The 16,428-nt window shown below is 47.8% G+C and overlaps 3 protein-coding genes across 4 annotated transcripts; 2 read left to right on the top strand and 1 right to left on the bottom strand.

Annotated features, from left to right (window-relative positions):
* The first annotated feature begins 717 nt into the window (after positions 1-717).
* irf9 (interferon regulatory factor 9) lies at positions 718-6,350 on the top strand. Its single transcript, XM_052054681.1, has 9 exons — positions 718-917; positions 1,283-1,405; positions 2,355-2,535; positions 2,720-2,865; positions 3,038-3,122; positions 3,531-3,590; positions 4,277-4,669; positions 5,275-5,390; positions 5,502-6,350. Exons 1-9 carry the CDS (start codon positions 861-863, stop codon positions 5,634-5,636), a joined length of 1,296 nt encoding a protein of 431 aa, XP_051910641.1. The 5' UTR covers positions 718-860; the 3' UTR covers positions 5,637-6,350.
* Positions 6,351-6,583: 233 nt separating this feature from the next.
* emc9 (ER membrane protein complex subunit 9) lies at positions 6,584-8,305 on the bottom strand. The gene is made up of 6 exons (XM_052054701.1): positions 8,144-8,305; positions 7,785-7,990; positions 7,637-7,713; positions 7,495-7,564; positions 7,317-7,411; positions 6,584-7,088 (listed from the first exon to the last, which is right to left on the bottom strand). Exons 2-6 carry the CDS (start codon positions 7,977-7,979, stop codon positions 6,908-6,910), a joined length of 618 nt encoding a protein of 205 aa, XP_051910661.1. The 5' UTR covers positions 7,980-7,990; positions 8,144-8,305; the 3' UTR covers positions 6,584-6,907.
* A 495-nt stretch (positions 8,306-8,800) lies between these two features.
* Positions 8,801-14,880, top strand: mynn (myoneurin). 2 transcript variants are annotated; one of them, XM_052054661.1, is made up of 9 exons: positions 8,801-8,891; positions 9,882-9,944; positions 10,190-10,457; positions 10,564-11,585; positions 11,714-11,873; positions 12,677-12,855; positions 12,935-13,027; positions 13,105-13,230; positions 13,915-14,880. In XM_052054661.1, exons 3-9 carry the CDS (start codon positions 10,192-10,194, stop codon positions 14,307-14,309), a joined length of 2,241 nt encoding a protein of 746 aa, XP_051910621.1. In that variant the 5' UTR covers positions 8,801-8,891; positions 9,882-9,944; positions 10,190-10,191; the 3' UTR covers positions 14,310-14,880. The 2 variants fall into 2 exon arrangements, with proteins under 2 accessions (XP_051910621.1, XP_051910622.1); XM_052054662.1 differs by lacking the exon at positions 8,801-8,891 and adding an exon at positions 8,907-9,787.
* The last annotated feature ends 1,548 nt before the right edge of the window (positions 14,881-16,428 follow it).

The raw sequence follows: 16,428 nt of genomic DNA on the forward strand, positions 1-16,428 counted from the left end.
TCAGAAAACACGACCAAGTATTACGATAATAATGACCTACATGATTTTTGTATGTTTCGTCTCTTCTATTTCTATTTCGAGGTGTCCTGTGACTTGGAACTGGATATAAAATATATGCTTGGCTCAGAAAAGTTTTAAGAAAACAAGACAGCTGGTGTGGGGGGGGGGGGGGGGTTGTCAGTGAAAATGTCGCATATAAATAGTTCACCGTCATAAATTGACTGGAAGCACAAATGTAACCTTGGATGACAATGCATTTTAATAGAGTCCATGATTAATATATACTGTATATATAATTATTTTTATGCATATGTCTCAACAAAGTGGATCGCTGCGTGCGTCTGCGTACTTTGTGTCCTCCTAGTGGCCAGCAGTTGTCAGGTTTCCTGCATGTCACGTGATTTCATAGAAACTCCCAGCGATCTGCTGAAGCGCGTTCACGCGAGCCCTGTCGAGGCAATACACAAACGCTCACGCAGGCCACGGGAATGCGCGCGCGCACGCACGCACGTACCGACCCCGACACAGCGGCAGAACAAGCTGTGGCGCCCACTGAGGTAAACGAAACTTAAATCCACTTCCGAATTGAGACCGCCGACATTTTGGGGGACAATTTTAGACGCGCTCTCGCTTTGCTAAATGTTTCTTCTCGTTTGCGCGACCGAACGAAAGTGTTTATAGATTCAACGAGGAAGTGCCGACTTGCGAACCAGCTCTTTTTATCTGTGTATTTATTAAGTTACAAACTAACTGCGTTATGTGTTTTGTGTGTGTATTTATTTTTTTTTTTTTTTGTTTTTTTGTGTGCGTCTCCCAACACACCCACCCACAGCTTGGCTCGGAGTCGCTTGTTTGGAGCCATGGCACCGAAGACGCCGCGATGCACGCGTCGATTGCGCTCGTGGATCGTGGAACAGGTACGCGTGCGTGTGAGTCAGCTCAGGAGGAGGTGCAGGATGTGATCAAGAAATATCCCCCCCCTTCCCCGCCCCCAACTTGTTCCCCGCGATTTGCTGACCTGAAAACTCACCTCGGCATTGTTTTTCCATCTCTCTCTGCTGCAACACAACTGATTCAAATGATCAGCTCAAGCCCCGCAGGAGCCTGATGATGTTCTTGATCATTTCGAATTAGGTGTGTTAGAGGAGGGAAACATCGAAAACATGCGCGATAATGGGGCCCTTCGAGGACCGGAGTTTGACATCTGTGATTTAGGTGAAAGAAGTGCTTTGCTCAAATCTTGTTTTAGAACCTGTCAACTAAAAGTTATGCGTGCTGGCAGGTGACCAGCGGTCAGTTTCCTGGTCTGAAGTGGGAGGATGAGGCCCAAACCATGTTCCGCATTCCATGGAAACATGCTGGCAAGCAGGACTTCCGCAAGGACGAGGATGCCGCCATTTTCAAGGTGTGATTTGTGTGACTGTGTGTGTGTGTGTGATTCTGTTTGGAAGGGCGTCCTATCTAATGGCAAGCAGCATTTTGTAAAGAGCAGGGTTTCAATGTGAGTTTGCGTTTCCTTCTCGTAGTTGCATGCGCATTCCGCTACTTGTTCATTCTTTAGTTAGTAGGTTACTGTTGTGTTGAAAGTTGCGGCGGTTCATTTCTCCACATCACGCTCGGTGAGCGCTTGCTCATGTCTGATGCTTACACAATCTCGGCCTTTCCTTCAAACTGCACTTATGAACGTGTACTCGTTTCTTTTGTGACTCATCGATGCATCAGACAAGTAAATGTTTGTCAAGGTTGGGCGGCTCCCAATCGAAAGAAATCCTTGAAAACCGCCTGTCGTGTTGAAGATGAATCCAGATTGATTATGCCGAGGGAATGTGTAAATGATTTCAAGGTGAGGGTGGGTGTTGCCTCGCACACGGGGCACCGTTTAAGCTTGGGCCGCCATCGATTGTGCACATCTTCTTTATCCTTCTCGTGAGTGTTTTCGCAAATAGATGTGGTTTGTAATCATAAATTCACATTTGAAATGAATCAATTAATGTAAGATTGTAAAATGAGCTATCAAACGACTTGGCCGAGGAGGTCCTTGTCCCAAAACGATGTGAAAATGATTCCACTGATTGAAATTAAAGTTGCTCGAGGGCTCAGAAAAGTTGCTCAATATCGCAACCAAATAGCAAAGTTGGGAAAGCTGACTCGTCTTTTGTAAACTAGCTGCTCTCTGTTTGTCCGTTGTTGTCAAATCATCGCCAGCACCTCGAGATTTTCCTCATTAAGTGCTAGAAGCGTCAATTGGGAAGCGGATAAGTGTTGTGGGTGTAAACTGTGCATGTCACCAGAACTACAAAAGTTGCCAACAAAAAAAAAAAAAAAGGAAAAACGTACTTTTTGTTGTTGTTGAGGCGTGGGCGCAGTTCAAGGGCAGGCTGAGCGACAGCAATCCGGCCAGCTGGAAGACGCGACTCCGCTGCGCCCTCAACAAGAGCCCCGAGTTCAGCGAGGTGGTGGAGCGAGCCCAGCTGGACATCTCCGAGCCCTACAAAGTCTACCGACTGGTACCCACCGGCGAGCAGGGTGAAAATGGTATGCTCACCAATTTATGGGGGTAGCTTGCCTAGAGAGAGAAGAACAATCGACTGGTTCCAGCTACATGTCAGTTCACATACAGACAAACAAGAATTCACACCCACATATGAATAAAATAAAGTAAATAAGCACATTAAAAGAAAAAAACATGCTGACTCGTTTGGTTTGTGTATCTGTCAAGGAGCACAAAAGCCGGAGAAGAAATGTAAGAAAAGCGTCAGGAAGTCGAAGCGCAGGACCAGCTGCAGCAGCAGAGACGTACCAGTCAGTGAAGATATCGCTCACGTCAAGCGCATCAAGATGGAGAATGACGTCAAAATCCAGCTGGTGCGTGTCAAATCGGTCCAAAGTGTATAAATTCAAAGGATTCTTGCCACGCTACATGTCCCAAAGACAAGAAGAAGAAAAGGGAGGCTTGTTGTGTTAGCTTGTTAGCATTCTTTCTTTATTGCTGTTAGCGTGCTAGCTTGCGTGACAGTGTTTTGTGGCTGCGGCGCAGGGTGCTGAAGACGTCGAGCTCCAGACTGAGCATCTCCTGCCAGAACAGCATCCGGTCCAGATAGACGACGCCACGCAGGAAGCCTGTGAGTTTCAACCACAGACGCCGCTAATATATGCGACATCAATCATTTTGGGGAGGGGGTTTATGACAAAAAAAATATTTTTATTATATACTGACGGGGAGAACAATATTTTTTTTCCACTAAATGGCAGGAGATACAATTAACCTGTGATATGAGTTGTTTGCAGAGGATAAAGAATCTAAGATGAGTTAGATAATTTATGCCGTTTTGCATTAGCATTGAGCTAACAGTATTTGATTCAGTTTTCTATTTCTATTTATTTTTTAAATACACAACGTGCAGCTCGAAGTAAGCATGTGGGTTCTTTGCACGGGAGAATCATGCCAACGTATACTTTTTGTGACGTTTCGTGTTGTGCCATAAGATCGGGGTCGGGGCTCAAAGTTTTTGCACTTTCCGTCCCTGCAGCGCTCAGGGAGATCCAACTGGACGTCCGCATTGAGGAGAGCGTCACGCCTCCAGAAGAAGGTAAGCGCTCGGCTCCATCCATCCGTCTTTATAAAAGAACGTAAAAAAACATTGAACGAAAAATGCAATAAACTGTGGCAAAGTGTCAAAATCGCTATTCAATTTTTTAGGGGGGAGGGGAGAATAAAATATGTAAAAGGGGCATCGATCAAAATGTAATCAATAATAAAATGGCAAAATTCAATTTATTTAGAATTACAAAGGATTTTTGTTTTAATTTATTTGAAAGTTTTCTACAAGTGAAATAAAAATACACTATTGTAGTAATAATAATACATCACAAGTTCCAAAAAATAATCCAAAATTAAAATGTCATAAAGGTTGAAATGAATGTGAAGTATCAAAACTGTAATTAAAATAGCTGATATCATTCAAATGAATAGCAAAATGACAAAGCTACTTTTTAATTAACTTTACATGGGAAATAAATACAATCACATTCATAAATATTAAATATCCAAATTAAGTCAAATAAATACCGCTCTCCTTTTTTTGTGGTAACTGAACAGAATTTTTTTTTTAAGTGAAAGAACAAAAAATATGTAATGAATAACGTGACAGGTCGCAAAACTAATTCAAAATTGCAAATTGAGATATCATGTCTATATTTGTTTCATTGAGGATGAAAGAACATCAATTTGGAAATGTAAATAAAAGATAATTGTATTTTGTGGACGGTTGTTTAGAAAAGGACTCACTACACGTGACGGTGCACTACTTGGGCCAGCAAATGCTGACGCGTCACATCCACGGGCCCGACGTGCGCGTCTTGTACGCCCCGTCGACCTCGCCCATGCCGCCCATGCCGGCCCCCGACGTCTGCTTCCCGCGCATCCACCTGCCGGAACCGCTGCCCTCGCCGCCTTCGCCGCCCACCGATAGGGCGGCGCTGCTCTCCCTGCTGCCTTTCATGGAGAAGGGCGTGGTGCTCACGTCCACCCGCCAGGGTGTGTACGGCCGCCGCTTCTGCCGCGGCCGGGTCTTCTGGACGGGGCCGCACGCCACCTCGCCGGGTCTGTGCAAAATGGAGAGGAACTCTGAGCCCGTCCTGCTCTTCAGCAAAGACGCCTTCAAGCAACGTGAGTGACGATGTGTTTGGATTGTTTTGCTTCGATATCTGCTTGGGGTGGGGGGGTAAAAGCACACGTTGTAGGATATCAGCTTGAAACCTGGCGTGCACAAAACTGCTGGATTAATTCCATTGTTTTTTTTTATAGTGTTTTATTTTTTATTTTTGGTGGTGTTTTTTTTTTTTTTGTTGAAAATTTGTAACAAGCGTGGTCACCGAACAAATTCAGTCAAGGCAAATGCATTTCACAAAGATGAACGTCTAAACTGCTGGCAACAAAAGAAAGTCCACCCCTTCGGGGGGGGGGGGGGGGGGAGTCAAATTGTCATCAGTGATTTGCGTGACCCTCATTATCTTCGCAGGTTGTAAAAGTTGATCAATTTTAAAGTAGTGACATTTTTTGATTTTTTTTTTTTTTTTTTTTTTTTTTATTACAAGTCTGAAGAGTTGCTCAGTTTCGCAATAAGAGTGCAACGTTGTCCTTGACAGAGAACTCAGCTGTGAGTTGCGGTGGTCAGCTCAATGCTCCCGTCTTCACGCATTGGTTCCCATTTGTCTTCAAACGTAGGCCGACATGTGATTTTTGTCCTTTTTGTCATGACGGTCGAATTTCAGAGCTGGACAACTTCCGCGTGAACGGCGGCGAGCCGCCGCAGTGCAGCCTCACTCTCAGCTTCGGCGAAGAACTCAGCTGCACCGACGATCCGGCCGGAAAACTCATCATCGTTCAGGTACTCGAGTACCCCGGGGGGGGGGGGGCACTTCCTGGCCAAACCAGGGGACACATCCATGGTCCGGATGTTTGAATCCTTTCAATTGTGATTCTTGGCGGCGGATGTCAGGTGACGCTGCCGTGGGCCGAGCAGCAGGTGGAAAGCGCTCGCTCCATCCTGGACCCCTTTGGCCTCCTGCAGTCTCCGCTGGACGAGATCACGCTCAACTTGGTGGCCGTGCAGACGGGCGAACCGGCGCCTTGACGGAAGGTCGCGGCGGGCTCTTAAGCCAAAATAGCACAAATGTCACTTTTCTTGAATTGGCGGGGGTCTTTTCATCAAGTTTGAATTCTGCCCGACTGAATGGAATGACGTGGCACACACTACAAACTGAAACAAAACACACTGGCTGGAATTCCACTGTGGCTCAAGGTGGCCAATTTAATGGAGAATTGGATTCCATGTCGAGAGGTCATCAAAAGTCGACCCACCCGTTCAATGCCATTTTCGTGAGATCAAAATTAGACCAAGAGAACTCATTTCAAATATTTTCCCGCCAGTGGCAGGACCTACAACCTGTATGTCAGTTTCAATATTTTCAAAGGGGGAAATATAAATGATAGGACAGGGGTCAAGGGTGTGCAGAGATTTCCGTTTACATTCTTAGAACACACAAAACCACCACCAGACCTCCAAATGGCATCTAAATAACTCCACAAGTGTCAACACTGTGCCGTGACGACATGGACGTACGCAGTCGTGCGTCCAGTAAAATAACACAATGATGTGTTTCGTCGAGTTCGTTCCGCTTGTATTGACCCGCCCAACGTTACTACGTATTTAATGTTCTATGCACCTCCAATGTATTAATTTTAGACCATATTTAATGTTATATTCGTAGTGTGGTTGTTTGTGTTTATAGTTTTTTTTTGTTCATTTGTGCAGACATCGATCAGGTTTATTCCGTCCAGGCGTTTACGCTGCACTCAAATCGGCATATCTCCGATATTGGTCACATTTATTTGCATGTCCTGCTTTTGACACTTGAGAGCATACAAAATGTCGATCTTGTCGTTTAAACACAGGATGTTTTTTTTATTATTATTGGTCATGGTCACTGAAGATCAAAATCATGTCAGGAATATTTACGGTTTGGCAATTGTTTTTTGTCAATCAAACTTTTTTTTTTACTAACAACCAATAACATAGTGCACGGTTAACCTTTTTATTATTATTATTAAACACACTCACTGATAGGTTAGGGTCATTTCATGTCAGCAAAAACAGAAAAAGTCCAAGTGGATGGAATGTGAAGTGGAGTCTTCTTGTGGTATGTTTACATGTCCTTGAAGTCAAAACGACATTCCTCGGGACAAAAACACGGGTTGGCACACATACTGTTCTTGTCGTTTGTTCTGTTGTGTTCGTGAAACAACGAGATGAAGAATAAAAGTTTTCAACAGCATTCTTGTCATCATCCCTCCCGGTAACAGAAAAAAAGTTCATGAATTACTTGAAGGACTTCTCCCTTGCTTCTAGATATTACCATTGGCTGGCGAGGCCAACTCAGCGATTTTGGCGTTCAGTTTCTGATTGGTCCAGTCTCTGGTGATGTCATCCAGGTGGCTGTCGAAATCCACCAAGAGCGAGTGGTCGCCGGACTCCAACATCTGGACGGCAATACCACGCGTCTCCTCCCACTGCCTCAGCATGATCCTGGAATTGGAAGAGGTGAATCATGATTTCATTATAAAATGTTTGTGGATCAATGTAAATGTATTTGCTTTTGTTATAGTATCAGCTGGGTTAAGTTTATAATGACCAAAATATTTAGACTAATTTCAGATAGCCCGTCTATGGCGTTCTGGATTCTGTTACCATCAAGCTAGTGGGCTGTTCAACAAAAACCTGGACATGGCAGAATCGGACATGACCTCTCCTTACGTGTGCTTGTCTTTCAGCATCCATTTCGAGTCTTTGCGTTCATACATGACGATGGGAGGAACCCGGTAGTCGGGAGACATTTTGCTCCCGTCCAGCTGTAGAGGGTGACAAACATCAGAACAGATGAAGACACTTCGTACCTGCATGTCATCGTTTGAGGCGAATAAAACATTCTGACCATGAGTAGAACGGCGCCGTCAAACTGCTCTGCAATCTTGTCGGCGATCTTCATGGCTGCTTGTGTTGGGCTGTCAAAAGGTTGGTTGCTTCCATCACCTCTTGTAACTCAGTTTACTTATGGACAATTGGCAGGGACTCACCTGCAGTCTGACGCGCAGGCATTGGCTTGGTAGTATCCCACAATCCTTTGCTGCGTCTGCGAGCACCACACGTCCACCTGCAACATCAGGATTATTTTCATTAAATGGTCTCCATCCGTCCATTGCATCCATGTAAACGGATTCTTACCTGTGTGAGTGCCAGCTGAGTGACGGGTGCCAGGGACAGGTGCGAGTGCAGCAGCGGCACGCAGTCAGTCACGCAGACGGCGCCCCCTGCCGAGCTGGAAGACAACAGCAGCCCGTTGACGCTACAACGGGGGAACAGGCAGGCGTGGAGGTACATCTTGACGTAGGCCCGGCATGACAGCTCCACCTCCCCCATGACAGCAGCACCTGAATTTAGGATACAACTGCTCCTAATCGCGAGCGAGCTAGCAAAAGGGTTACAGTAGCTCGCTACAAGTGATGGAGAATGTATTACATTAGCATCAACGCTAAACACAAGTACTAAATGCAGGCTTGCGTCGAACGCAATAAAGATCTAACCATAAAAAACGTCGGCTATCGTCTGAAAAATTCAACTTGTTACCAAAATGTAGCGATTCATTTAAATCTATCAACCAAAAAGGTACAAGATAACGAGCCTTGTTGACGGCAACAACATCCAGTCGAGAGACTGCTAATGCAAATGGGTTGATTCTGTTGCCAAGAGCAATCATTGGTCAACGTAATGAGATTGTCTTTACTTGATTGGAGAAAACGCGTGCCAATCATCTTTGGTTCCGTCTCATCGCGTTCTCGTGTTTCTCAGATGCGATCATTCATTGGTTAACGTTGCGACCTTCCATAACCTGATTGGAGTAGAAGCTTGTCGATCACTGTTGTTTCTTCTGCGGTCTCATCTAACCAAAATGCGAACGTAAATGAAAAAAAGTACTCCCTTGAAATATGATATTGTTGTAACAACAATTGTTAGTACGTTAATGCGTTATTTGTAGTACGCGTTTGACCACTCGCCGTGAAAGTGTTTGACGTAAATGAAACACATCTTCAATATATTCCTCATAAAGTACCCCAAATATGGCAAAATAAATACTTTTGCATGTTTTGAGTAATTAAGTAATTCTTTTAGTCAATCTCAATCAATTATTTACATCATTAAAGAAGAGCATGACCAATATCATTCCGATTCCGACTGAGCAGCTGATTATTGAGTCTTACTAGGCGGCCACCTTAGTCTCGCGAGATCTCAGACAATCCCGAGGTAACGGCCGCGGTGCACGGATATTCCAAGGTACAGCACTTTACTGCTTTTATTTACTTTGACTTCGTTTAAAAATGGAGCTTTGAAGCTGACTGATTCTGACCACGAATGGCACGTTTGCACGATTTGCCTCCGAATTGGGTGTTTGCTGCAATTTGGGCGAACTTATGTGGCCACCGCCGGGGCAATCGGTGAATCCTTCGAAATAAGAGCACAGTATTATGCGCGCCTTTTGGTCCCGTTTTAGTTGCCTTAGCTTCAGCTTCTCGACAACAGCAGCCCGAACCGACAAGCGGGCGGTAGAAGCTCTTCGGAACCAGCGTGCTGGCGAGATTACGTGCTGGGAAGTGGACTCTGTGCCACACGAAGCAGACGGGGCTTTTCGCTTAAGGCGAGCTTCGGGACGGCTATTAGCATTAGCATTGCTCGAAGGCCTACTCAGGAAACGGGAGGGAGCTTTTATTTTCCAAAACTGCTTCTTATTAGCCGACAGCTAGTGTTCCCCACTCGACTTCTAACCCCAACAGTTTGCTTAACTTGCCTTGACACTTCTTTGGCAGTTATGAACTAAAATAAATGTTGTTTTAAATAACCCTCAATTAAAGACCCATAACCACTGTTTGAAATGCTCAGCGTGCCTCGAAACCTTACTTATACACCCTCACAGTAGCTTGAAACCTTACCTACCTGCCTTTGAAACTCCCTCGTTGTCTTAAAACCATACTTTTAAACCCCAACCCTAGTCTCACCTTGGGTCAGTCTTGAAATCCGACTTTCAGTCTTTAAAACTGTCGCTCAGCTTTCAAGCTTTTCTTCGAAACGCAAATCCTGATCTAAAGTTCCATCACCGGACTGAAACTTTACAAAGAAACCGAAGTCTGGTGGTGTGAACACTCACGCTGGACTTGACTTTGAAACCTAAACCGGTACTTATAACGCTGCACCGTGTAACTTAAAAGCATAAATTTTGAACGTAAAAACCCTTGTTTAAACCCTAACCCCAGCTTTTATTTCTTGTAGAGCACACACAAGTGACATTAACAGAGGACTCAACTTCTCAGCATCACTGGGAAACTGCTGAAAGTAAGAAAGTTTTTAGTGTTACACACTCAAGATACACTTGTGAATTAACTTTTTTTTAAATATAGTTCCCCCCCTCCCCATCCTACACGCTTTAATAAACATTTACACTTTACGAACACACATATTCCTTAGAGCCTGTTCTCACTCCTTCCTACTAACATACAATGTGAAACGCCATAGTCCGCCTGAGAGAAATGAGCTCGGATCGACAAGAGTCGGTGTGATTAATGTCGACTCTCTGACAGCGATGGCTCTCAGCGCCAATCATGGCAAGCTGCTCCTGCAGCGCCTGCATCAGCAGCGGGAAATGGACTTCCTGTGCGACGTCACCATTATGGTGAGAGACGTGGAGTTCCGGGCTCACCGAAACATCCTCGCGGCGTTCAGCAAGTACTTCTCCTCCCAGGCTGAGAAGGAACAGGCCATCACCACTTTGGACCCTGACAAAGTCAGCCGCTATGCCCTGGAGAAGCTGCTGGAGTTTGTCTACACGGGACAAATGAACCTCAGCAGGTAAGATAGATACAGCTTCAAAATTTTCAGGCGACAGCCGACGCTTTGTGCTTGGTTACTACCCGCCGCGGATAATAAATGGATTGTTTATGGATGTTACTTTCAGCACCAGACAATCTGCTGTACGCCGAGCCGCCATCTTCCTGGGAATGTCCGACGCTACAAAGTATCTGGAAGGAATTTCTCACTCGTCCGAGGCCGGCGAGGCGTCCCACTCAGAGTTGGACAAAGAGGCGGGCCTCTCTTCGCTCAGTCCGGGCTCTCCGGGGAGTCCTGACTCTCCGGTCTCTCTGGCCATCGTCTCGGTGGCGGGTGGGTGGATGGATGAGGGTCAGAAAGGCCGGGTTGCTGAGGAAGGCCAGGGAGGCAAGGAAGGCCAGGTAAGCGAGGAAGGCAAGGGAGCCGAGGGAGGCGAGGAAGGCCAGGGAGGCGAGGAAGGCCAGGGAGGTGAGGAAGACCAGGAGGACCAGGGAGGTCAGGAAGGCCGAGAAAATCAAGAAGGCCGAGAAAATCCGGAAGGCCAGGAAAGTCAGGGGAGCAAAGCCGCTTGTTTGGATGAAGAAGGAGGAATTCAGAGTAGCAGTCCGGCAGAGGAGAGCAACCCGGCCGACAATACCCCGAAACCCGCAGCCCACAGGGGGAGAGGCCGTGGCCGTGGCAGGGGCAGGGGGAGGGGCAGAGGAAGAGGAGGAACAAGCCAGGTCAAGACCGAAGAAGACTTCCTTGAGGATTCCGACACGAGCGTGAAGGATTTTGGCGACACGTCGGCCGACTGGAGCCCCTCGCTGGACGAACCGCCTGCCAAGAGGCAGCGCGTCGGGGAGGTGCGGCGCGGACGCAGCCGGGGTCGCGGGCGGGGTCGGGGGAGGGGCCGCGGCCGGAGCAAAACGGACGGCGAGGACGACGACAGCGGCGCGGAGGCGGCGGAGGACGCGGAGCAGAACGCCTCCAACGCCTCGGAAGAGACGACGCGGTCCTGCATCGAGTGCAACAGAACGTTCAAAGACTTGTGCAGCCTGCGGAGGCACGAGCAGATCCACGCGGGCCTCAAGCCCTTCATCTGCATCTTCTGCTCCAAAACCTTCCGACAGGCTACGCAGCTCAAAACTCACCTGCGTACGCACACGGGTAAGCGGCGGATTCATAAAAAAGCCGTGGAGGGTCGCTAGCCGGCCGAGGGCGGCGGCAGAATGTTTTAAATGTGTGGCCGAGGTCATGATCGCATCACACAAGGACGTTGTCCGTGTTTGCCGCAGGCGAGAAGCCCTTTAGCTGCAACGACTGCGACAAGTGTTTTGCTCAGAAGTGTCAGCTGGTGGCCCACCGCCGCATGCACCACGGCGAGGAGAAGCCGTACACGTGCGACCGCTGCGGCTTCAAGTTCGCCACCTCGTCCAACTACAAGATCCACGTCAGGTAGGGGCGGGGCAGGGTTTTGCGCTTCACTCGATTTTTTTTTTTTTTTTTTGCTCAAATGTTTTGACACATGTGAACACGATGCAAACGTATTCAAATCCATCGCTCTATTTACCCTCATGCAAAAAAAAGCTGCTTCACGCCATTTATTTGCAGTTGTCGCTAACTAAACAACTTGACACCCAAATTCAACCAAGGAAACCTAAAAAGAGTTTTTTTTCAACACCCGCATTTTCAACCAAGCAATATAAATTGAAATCTGAACCACATATGCTCAACTAGCAACCGCTCGGTGCCGCCTGCGGTGTTGCGACACGAAAGGAGCGCGACTCAAAACACAGACTTGCCTGTACGCTGTAAAAAAAATAAAAATAAAATAAAATAAACGCGGGCGGCCCGGTAGCCCAGTGGTTAGCACGTCGGCTTCACAGTGCAGAGGTACCGGGTTCGATTCCAGCTCCGGCCTCCCTGTGTGGAGTTTGCATGTCTTCCCCGGGCCTGCGTGGGTTTTCTCCGGGTGCTCCGGTTTCCTCCCACATTCCAAAAATATGCATAGCAGGCTGATTGGACGCTCTAAATTGTCCCTAGGTGTGAGTGTGAGCGTGGATGGTTGTTCGTTTCTGTGTGCCCTGCGATTGGCTGGCAACTGATCCAGGGTGTCCCCCGCCTACTGCCCGAAGACGGCTGGGATAGGCTCCAGCACCCCCCGCGACCCTAGTGAGGATCAAGCGGCTCGGAAGATGAATGAATGAATAAAATAAACATGATTGTTTAAAAATGTGTCGCGGCTGCTCCCCCTGCAGGCTGCACAGCGGCGAAAAGCCGTACGTGTGCGACGTATGCGGCCAGGCCTTCGCCCAGTCCAGCACGCTGACCTACCACAAGCGGCGGCACACGGGCGAGAAGCCGTACCAGTGCGACCTGTGCGGCATGTCCTTCTCCGTCTCGTCCTCGCTCATCGCGCACGCGCGCAAGCACACAGGTAAGGAAAGCGGGCCGCCCGTCGCAAAACAACCGCGTTTGATGATGGCGTGACCCCCCCCCGTCCCGTTTGCGTCCAGGCGAGACGCCGTACAAGTGCTCCCAGCCGCAGTGCGAGAGCAGCTTCGTCACGTCGTCGGAACTGAAGAAGCACATGCGGCGACTTCACCCCGGTGAGCTTCCCGCCGGTGAGCTTCCAACGTTCCGCCTTCACTCGTTTACGACGCTCTTTTGTGTGCGCCGACTCAAGACGGCACCAACGGCGTGCAGTGCCTGCTTTGCGGCAATCGCTTCGCTAGCGTGAAGAACATGATCAAACACCAGGAGAAGGCGCACGCCGACGAAGTGCGACAACACAAGGAGAGAGCGCGGGCAGGTGAGCCGGCACCGCCCTTCAATCTTGTCATGTTAAACTCCGATCGCTGCTGCAGGACGGGAAAAAAAACAATTCAAAAAAAAAAAAATGACCGCCAATTTTTCAAGTTACGAGTTGCCACTTAGTCGAGAGGGACTCAAAAGTTCCATATAAAGTTTTAGCTCTTCATTTTACATTTTACGCACAGAAAAATTTATTTTGAGATGACTTAAAAAAAACAACAACAACGGTGTAACGCTGTAACGGTGTCTTTGGAAAAATTAAATGCCTGCAGACGAATACAACAGCAAGAGACCCGCAAGGAGTCGCTTTTCCGAAAACCTAAGATGCTTTTAGGCAGGCCGCAATGGACTCGTGGCGTCATCCCGCCATTTTGCGATGGGCCGCGCATGTTTTGGGAATGTGGGAGGAAACCGGAGTACCCAGAGAAAACCCATGTAGGCACGTGGGAGAACATGCGAACTCCACTCAGGAAGGTCGTAGTCGGACTCAAACCCTTGCACCTCTGCACCGTGAGGCCAACGTGCTAACCACTTGCCCTCCGGGTCGCCCTATTGGCGTCATTTTCACAATTGAAGATCCTTCGGTGTTCTCACCAGAGTCTCTTTTTGCGACGAGAGCACGAGAACGTTTGCGCCCTCGGCTTTTTCGGCGCCATTTTACTTTGTGCTCTCGTGCCCGCAGTCGTCCTGCTGGCGTCCAGCCATCCCATCGCCTTCGTACAGAGCAAACTGAGCAAGGACGGCAAAAGTCTGAGCTCTATCCCCGAAGCCGAGCCGAGCAACCCGGAACCGGCGACGCCGCCGGCCGGCGGCGCAGAAGGCGGCGGCCCGTCAGACGCCGCCTCTCTGAGCGACTCTCTGCGGGGGATGAAGGCGGAGCCCAGCAACACGGCCATCTCCCAACCCGAGCCGGAGGGCTTTGAAGCCGACCCCGTGTCCACCATCAACTCGGAAACGCTGCACGCGCTGGTGGAGCAGTTGAGGCCGCCGCCTTCGCCGGCGCAGAACCTGGAGCAGATCGTCATCATCCGCACGGTGGACAACATGGAACACAACGCGCCGGCGCCGCCACAGTGACGCGCTTCGAGCGTTGGTTTCATATCCTTGATGGACATTTGAGGGTTCGTGTACTAGTACGCTCTTTGACTTTATACTAGCCGTGCCGCGTTTGGCCGACGAGTACACAATTAAAACTAGGAACTCTACACGGTCGTGCACGAGTAGCCGCTCCTTAGACACGGTTGGCGCCGAATCATACTTAGTGAGGACAAAACGTGGACTAGTACAGAGACCTTGAGCTGCATATGAAATGAAATCGTGTGCGCGTGGCCCATTCCTTGTTGTGACAAACGTGATCCTTTGAAAGAGAGAAAAGCGCTCGAGCGCAAACACGAGATCTTAACGCGAAGTCAGGCCTCGCGCGTTGACGGCCGCGCCCCAGTCGGAACATTCAAGACATGTGACGTGATCATTTTTGTGCTTCTTCACCTCGTGCGCACGCCAAATGTTTATGGGTTGTTTGCTTTTGTTTTGTTTTTTTCCTACTTGGTTTGGATGAACGTTTTGGCTTCTGTACAGAAAATGCTCATTAGACTTGTGACCGGATAAAAACATTACCATGTAATTAAAAAATAGCGATTCAACACAACCCGTTTGACTTGTCATCAGATTGTTCTCAATGTCCCGCGACATTGTCAGGCGACTTGAGTGTTTCTTTTCAATCCTTTGGCGAGCGTTTCATCTTTTGTCTCAGCGCACCTTAGCTCTGACGCGCAACTACAAATTTCCCCATTGTGGGACAAATAAAGGATATCTTATCTTATATCTTATCTTACCTGGAGTCACGTCACAAAGGTGGCACGTTGGAAATCGAAACAAGGTGTTAAATTTCAGGCGTGGGTGTGGAAGGCGACATTTCTATTTTAAGCGTGACTACTGATCGTGTCTTTCACATGCAGATTTTTAATTTGATGGGAATTTTCCCCATGTTGACGAAGCTTTCCGAAGATAATGTCAGGTTTTTTTTTCTTCTTCTCCAAGTAGTCAATTTGAAATTGACCTTTGAGAAATCATGTTATTGGCAGTACAGTAAATGATCAATCTTTTCCGATGGGTTGACACAATTATACACACACACACACACATAAGTGAGATGAAACTGACAAGGCATGTACACATGTCATAATACATTCTTAAAAAAAAAAGTCCACAAAAGAGGCAGCAGGACGGACAGCTCCAATTTCACATTTTTAGTTGGAAGGCAGCGCTGGATGCTTTTCTCTTTTACCATTCAGGATGATGGACCCCACTTCTCTCTCCAAAAGTCAACTGGGCTCGACTCCAGCTCAGCGTCGAGCCTCAATCATACATCCGGTGTGAATGATTGCTTATTTCTCAGCGACCTAGCTGAGACTGACCGACAGCCAATCCAGGTCTCACCCCGCTTCCCCCGCCCCCTCAAAAAAGTCATTGAGGCACAGTTCAAGCTTAAATGTGACCCTAAGTTGTCCCATCAGTGCGAGTGTTTATCTTTCTGTGCCCTGTGATTGACTGGCGACCATTCCAGGATCAGGATGTCCCCCACCCGGGGTTCAAAGTAAATCCTGCTCGCTCACTCGTTCGTCTTTCCGCTCTTGGGCTGACAGTGATGAAAGTGGATTCGATGCTTCATCCCTCAATTTTGGCTTTCCTCTGTTTCCTGATGATGACAGCAAAGCAAAATCTTAAAACATTTCAAAGTGGAAAGTTTTCATCATCAGTTGCGCTTATCTTGATAATGTTCTATTGAACAAGTCTTTTATAACGTTATAAGACAATGTCTCAGAAACACAATCACGGTTGGAAGGGCCTACTTTTTTTCTTGTAGGTGACCCACGCGGATACGACGATCACAACGCCGATCACGCCGGCGATCGCGCCGCCGATCACGACGCCAGCCGACTTGGGACTTCCTGCAACAAGAAGATCCGAGTTCATTTGTTCGTTCCGACGGCGTGTTGTCATTTCTCAACAGCAGCAAAATTGACCAAAACACAAAATGTGAAGCTGATTCGGGATCTTTTTGAACCAGTTCAATGTCATTAGGTCGTGGTTAAATGATCAATCCCTGCTAAAAAAAATTTTAAAAACCATTTTAAAAAAGTGTCGAAAGTGTTTGAACGTTTTACCCCAAACAATTTCAGAACACGGAGTACTC

The sequence above is a fragment of the Hippocampus zosterae genome, chromosome 20, assembly GCF_025434085.1.
Source record: "Hippocampus zosterae strain Florida chromosome 20, ASM2543408v3, whole genome shotgun sequence".
Taxonomy (NCBI): domain Eukaryota; kingdom Metazoa; phylum Chordata; class Actinopteri; order Syngnathiformes; family Syngnathidae; genus Hippocampus; species Hippocampus zosterae.

Bases quoted from the DNA above. Each gene is read 5' to 3' on its own strand.
- irf9 (XM_052054681.1), top strand. From the start codon at position 861: ATGGCACCGAAGACGCCGCGATGCACGCGTCGATTGCGCTCGTGGATC. The intron at 2,866-3,037 runs GTGCGTGTCAAA...GCTGCGGCGCAG, and splicing joins ATGACGTCAAAATCCAGCTG to GGTGCTGAAGACGTCGAGCT. The intron at 3,123-3,530 runs GTGAGTTTCAAC...CCGTCCCTGCAG, and splicing joins CGACGCCACGCAGGAAGCCT to CGCTCAGGGAGATCCAACTG.
- emc9 (XM_052054701.1), bottom strand. From the start codon at position 7,979: ATGGGGGAGGTGGAGCTGTCATGCCGGGCCTACGTCAAGATGTACCTC. The intron at 7,412-7,494 runs GTCAGAATGTTT...CACCCTCTACAG, and splicing joins ACGGCGCCGTTCTACTCATG to CTGGACGGGAGCAAAATGTC. The intron at 7,089-7,316 runs GTAAGGAGAGGT...TTCCAATTCCAG, and splicing joins ATGCTGAAAGACAAGCACAC to GATCATGCTGAGGCAGTGGG.
- mynn (XM_052054661.1), top strand. From the start codon at position 10,192: ATGGCTCTCAGCGCCAATCATGGCAAGCTGCTCCTGCAGCGCCTGCAT. The intron at 11,874-12,676 runs GTAGGGGCGGGG...CTCCCCCTGCAG, and splicing joins AACTACAAGATCCACGTCAG to GCTGCACAGCGGCGAAAAGC. The intron at 13,231-13,914 runs GTGAGCCGGCAC...TCGTGCCCGCAG, and splicing joins CAAGGAGAGAGCGCGGGCAG to TCGTCCTGCTGGCGTCCAGC.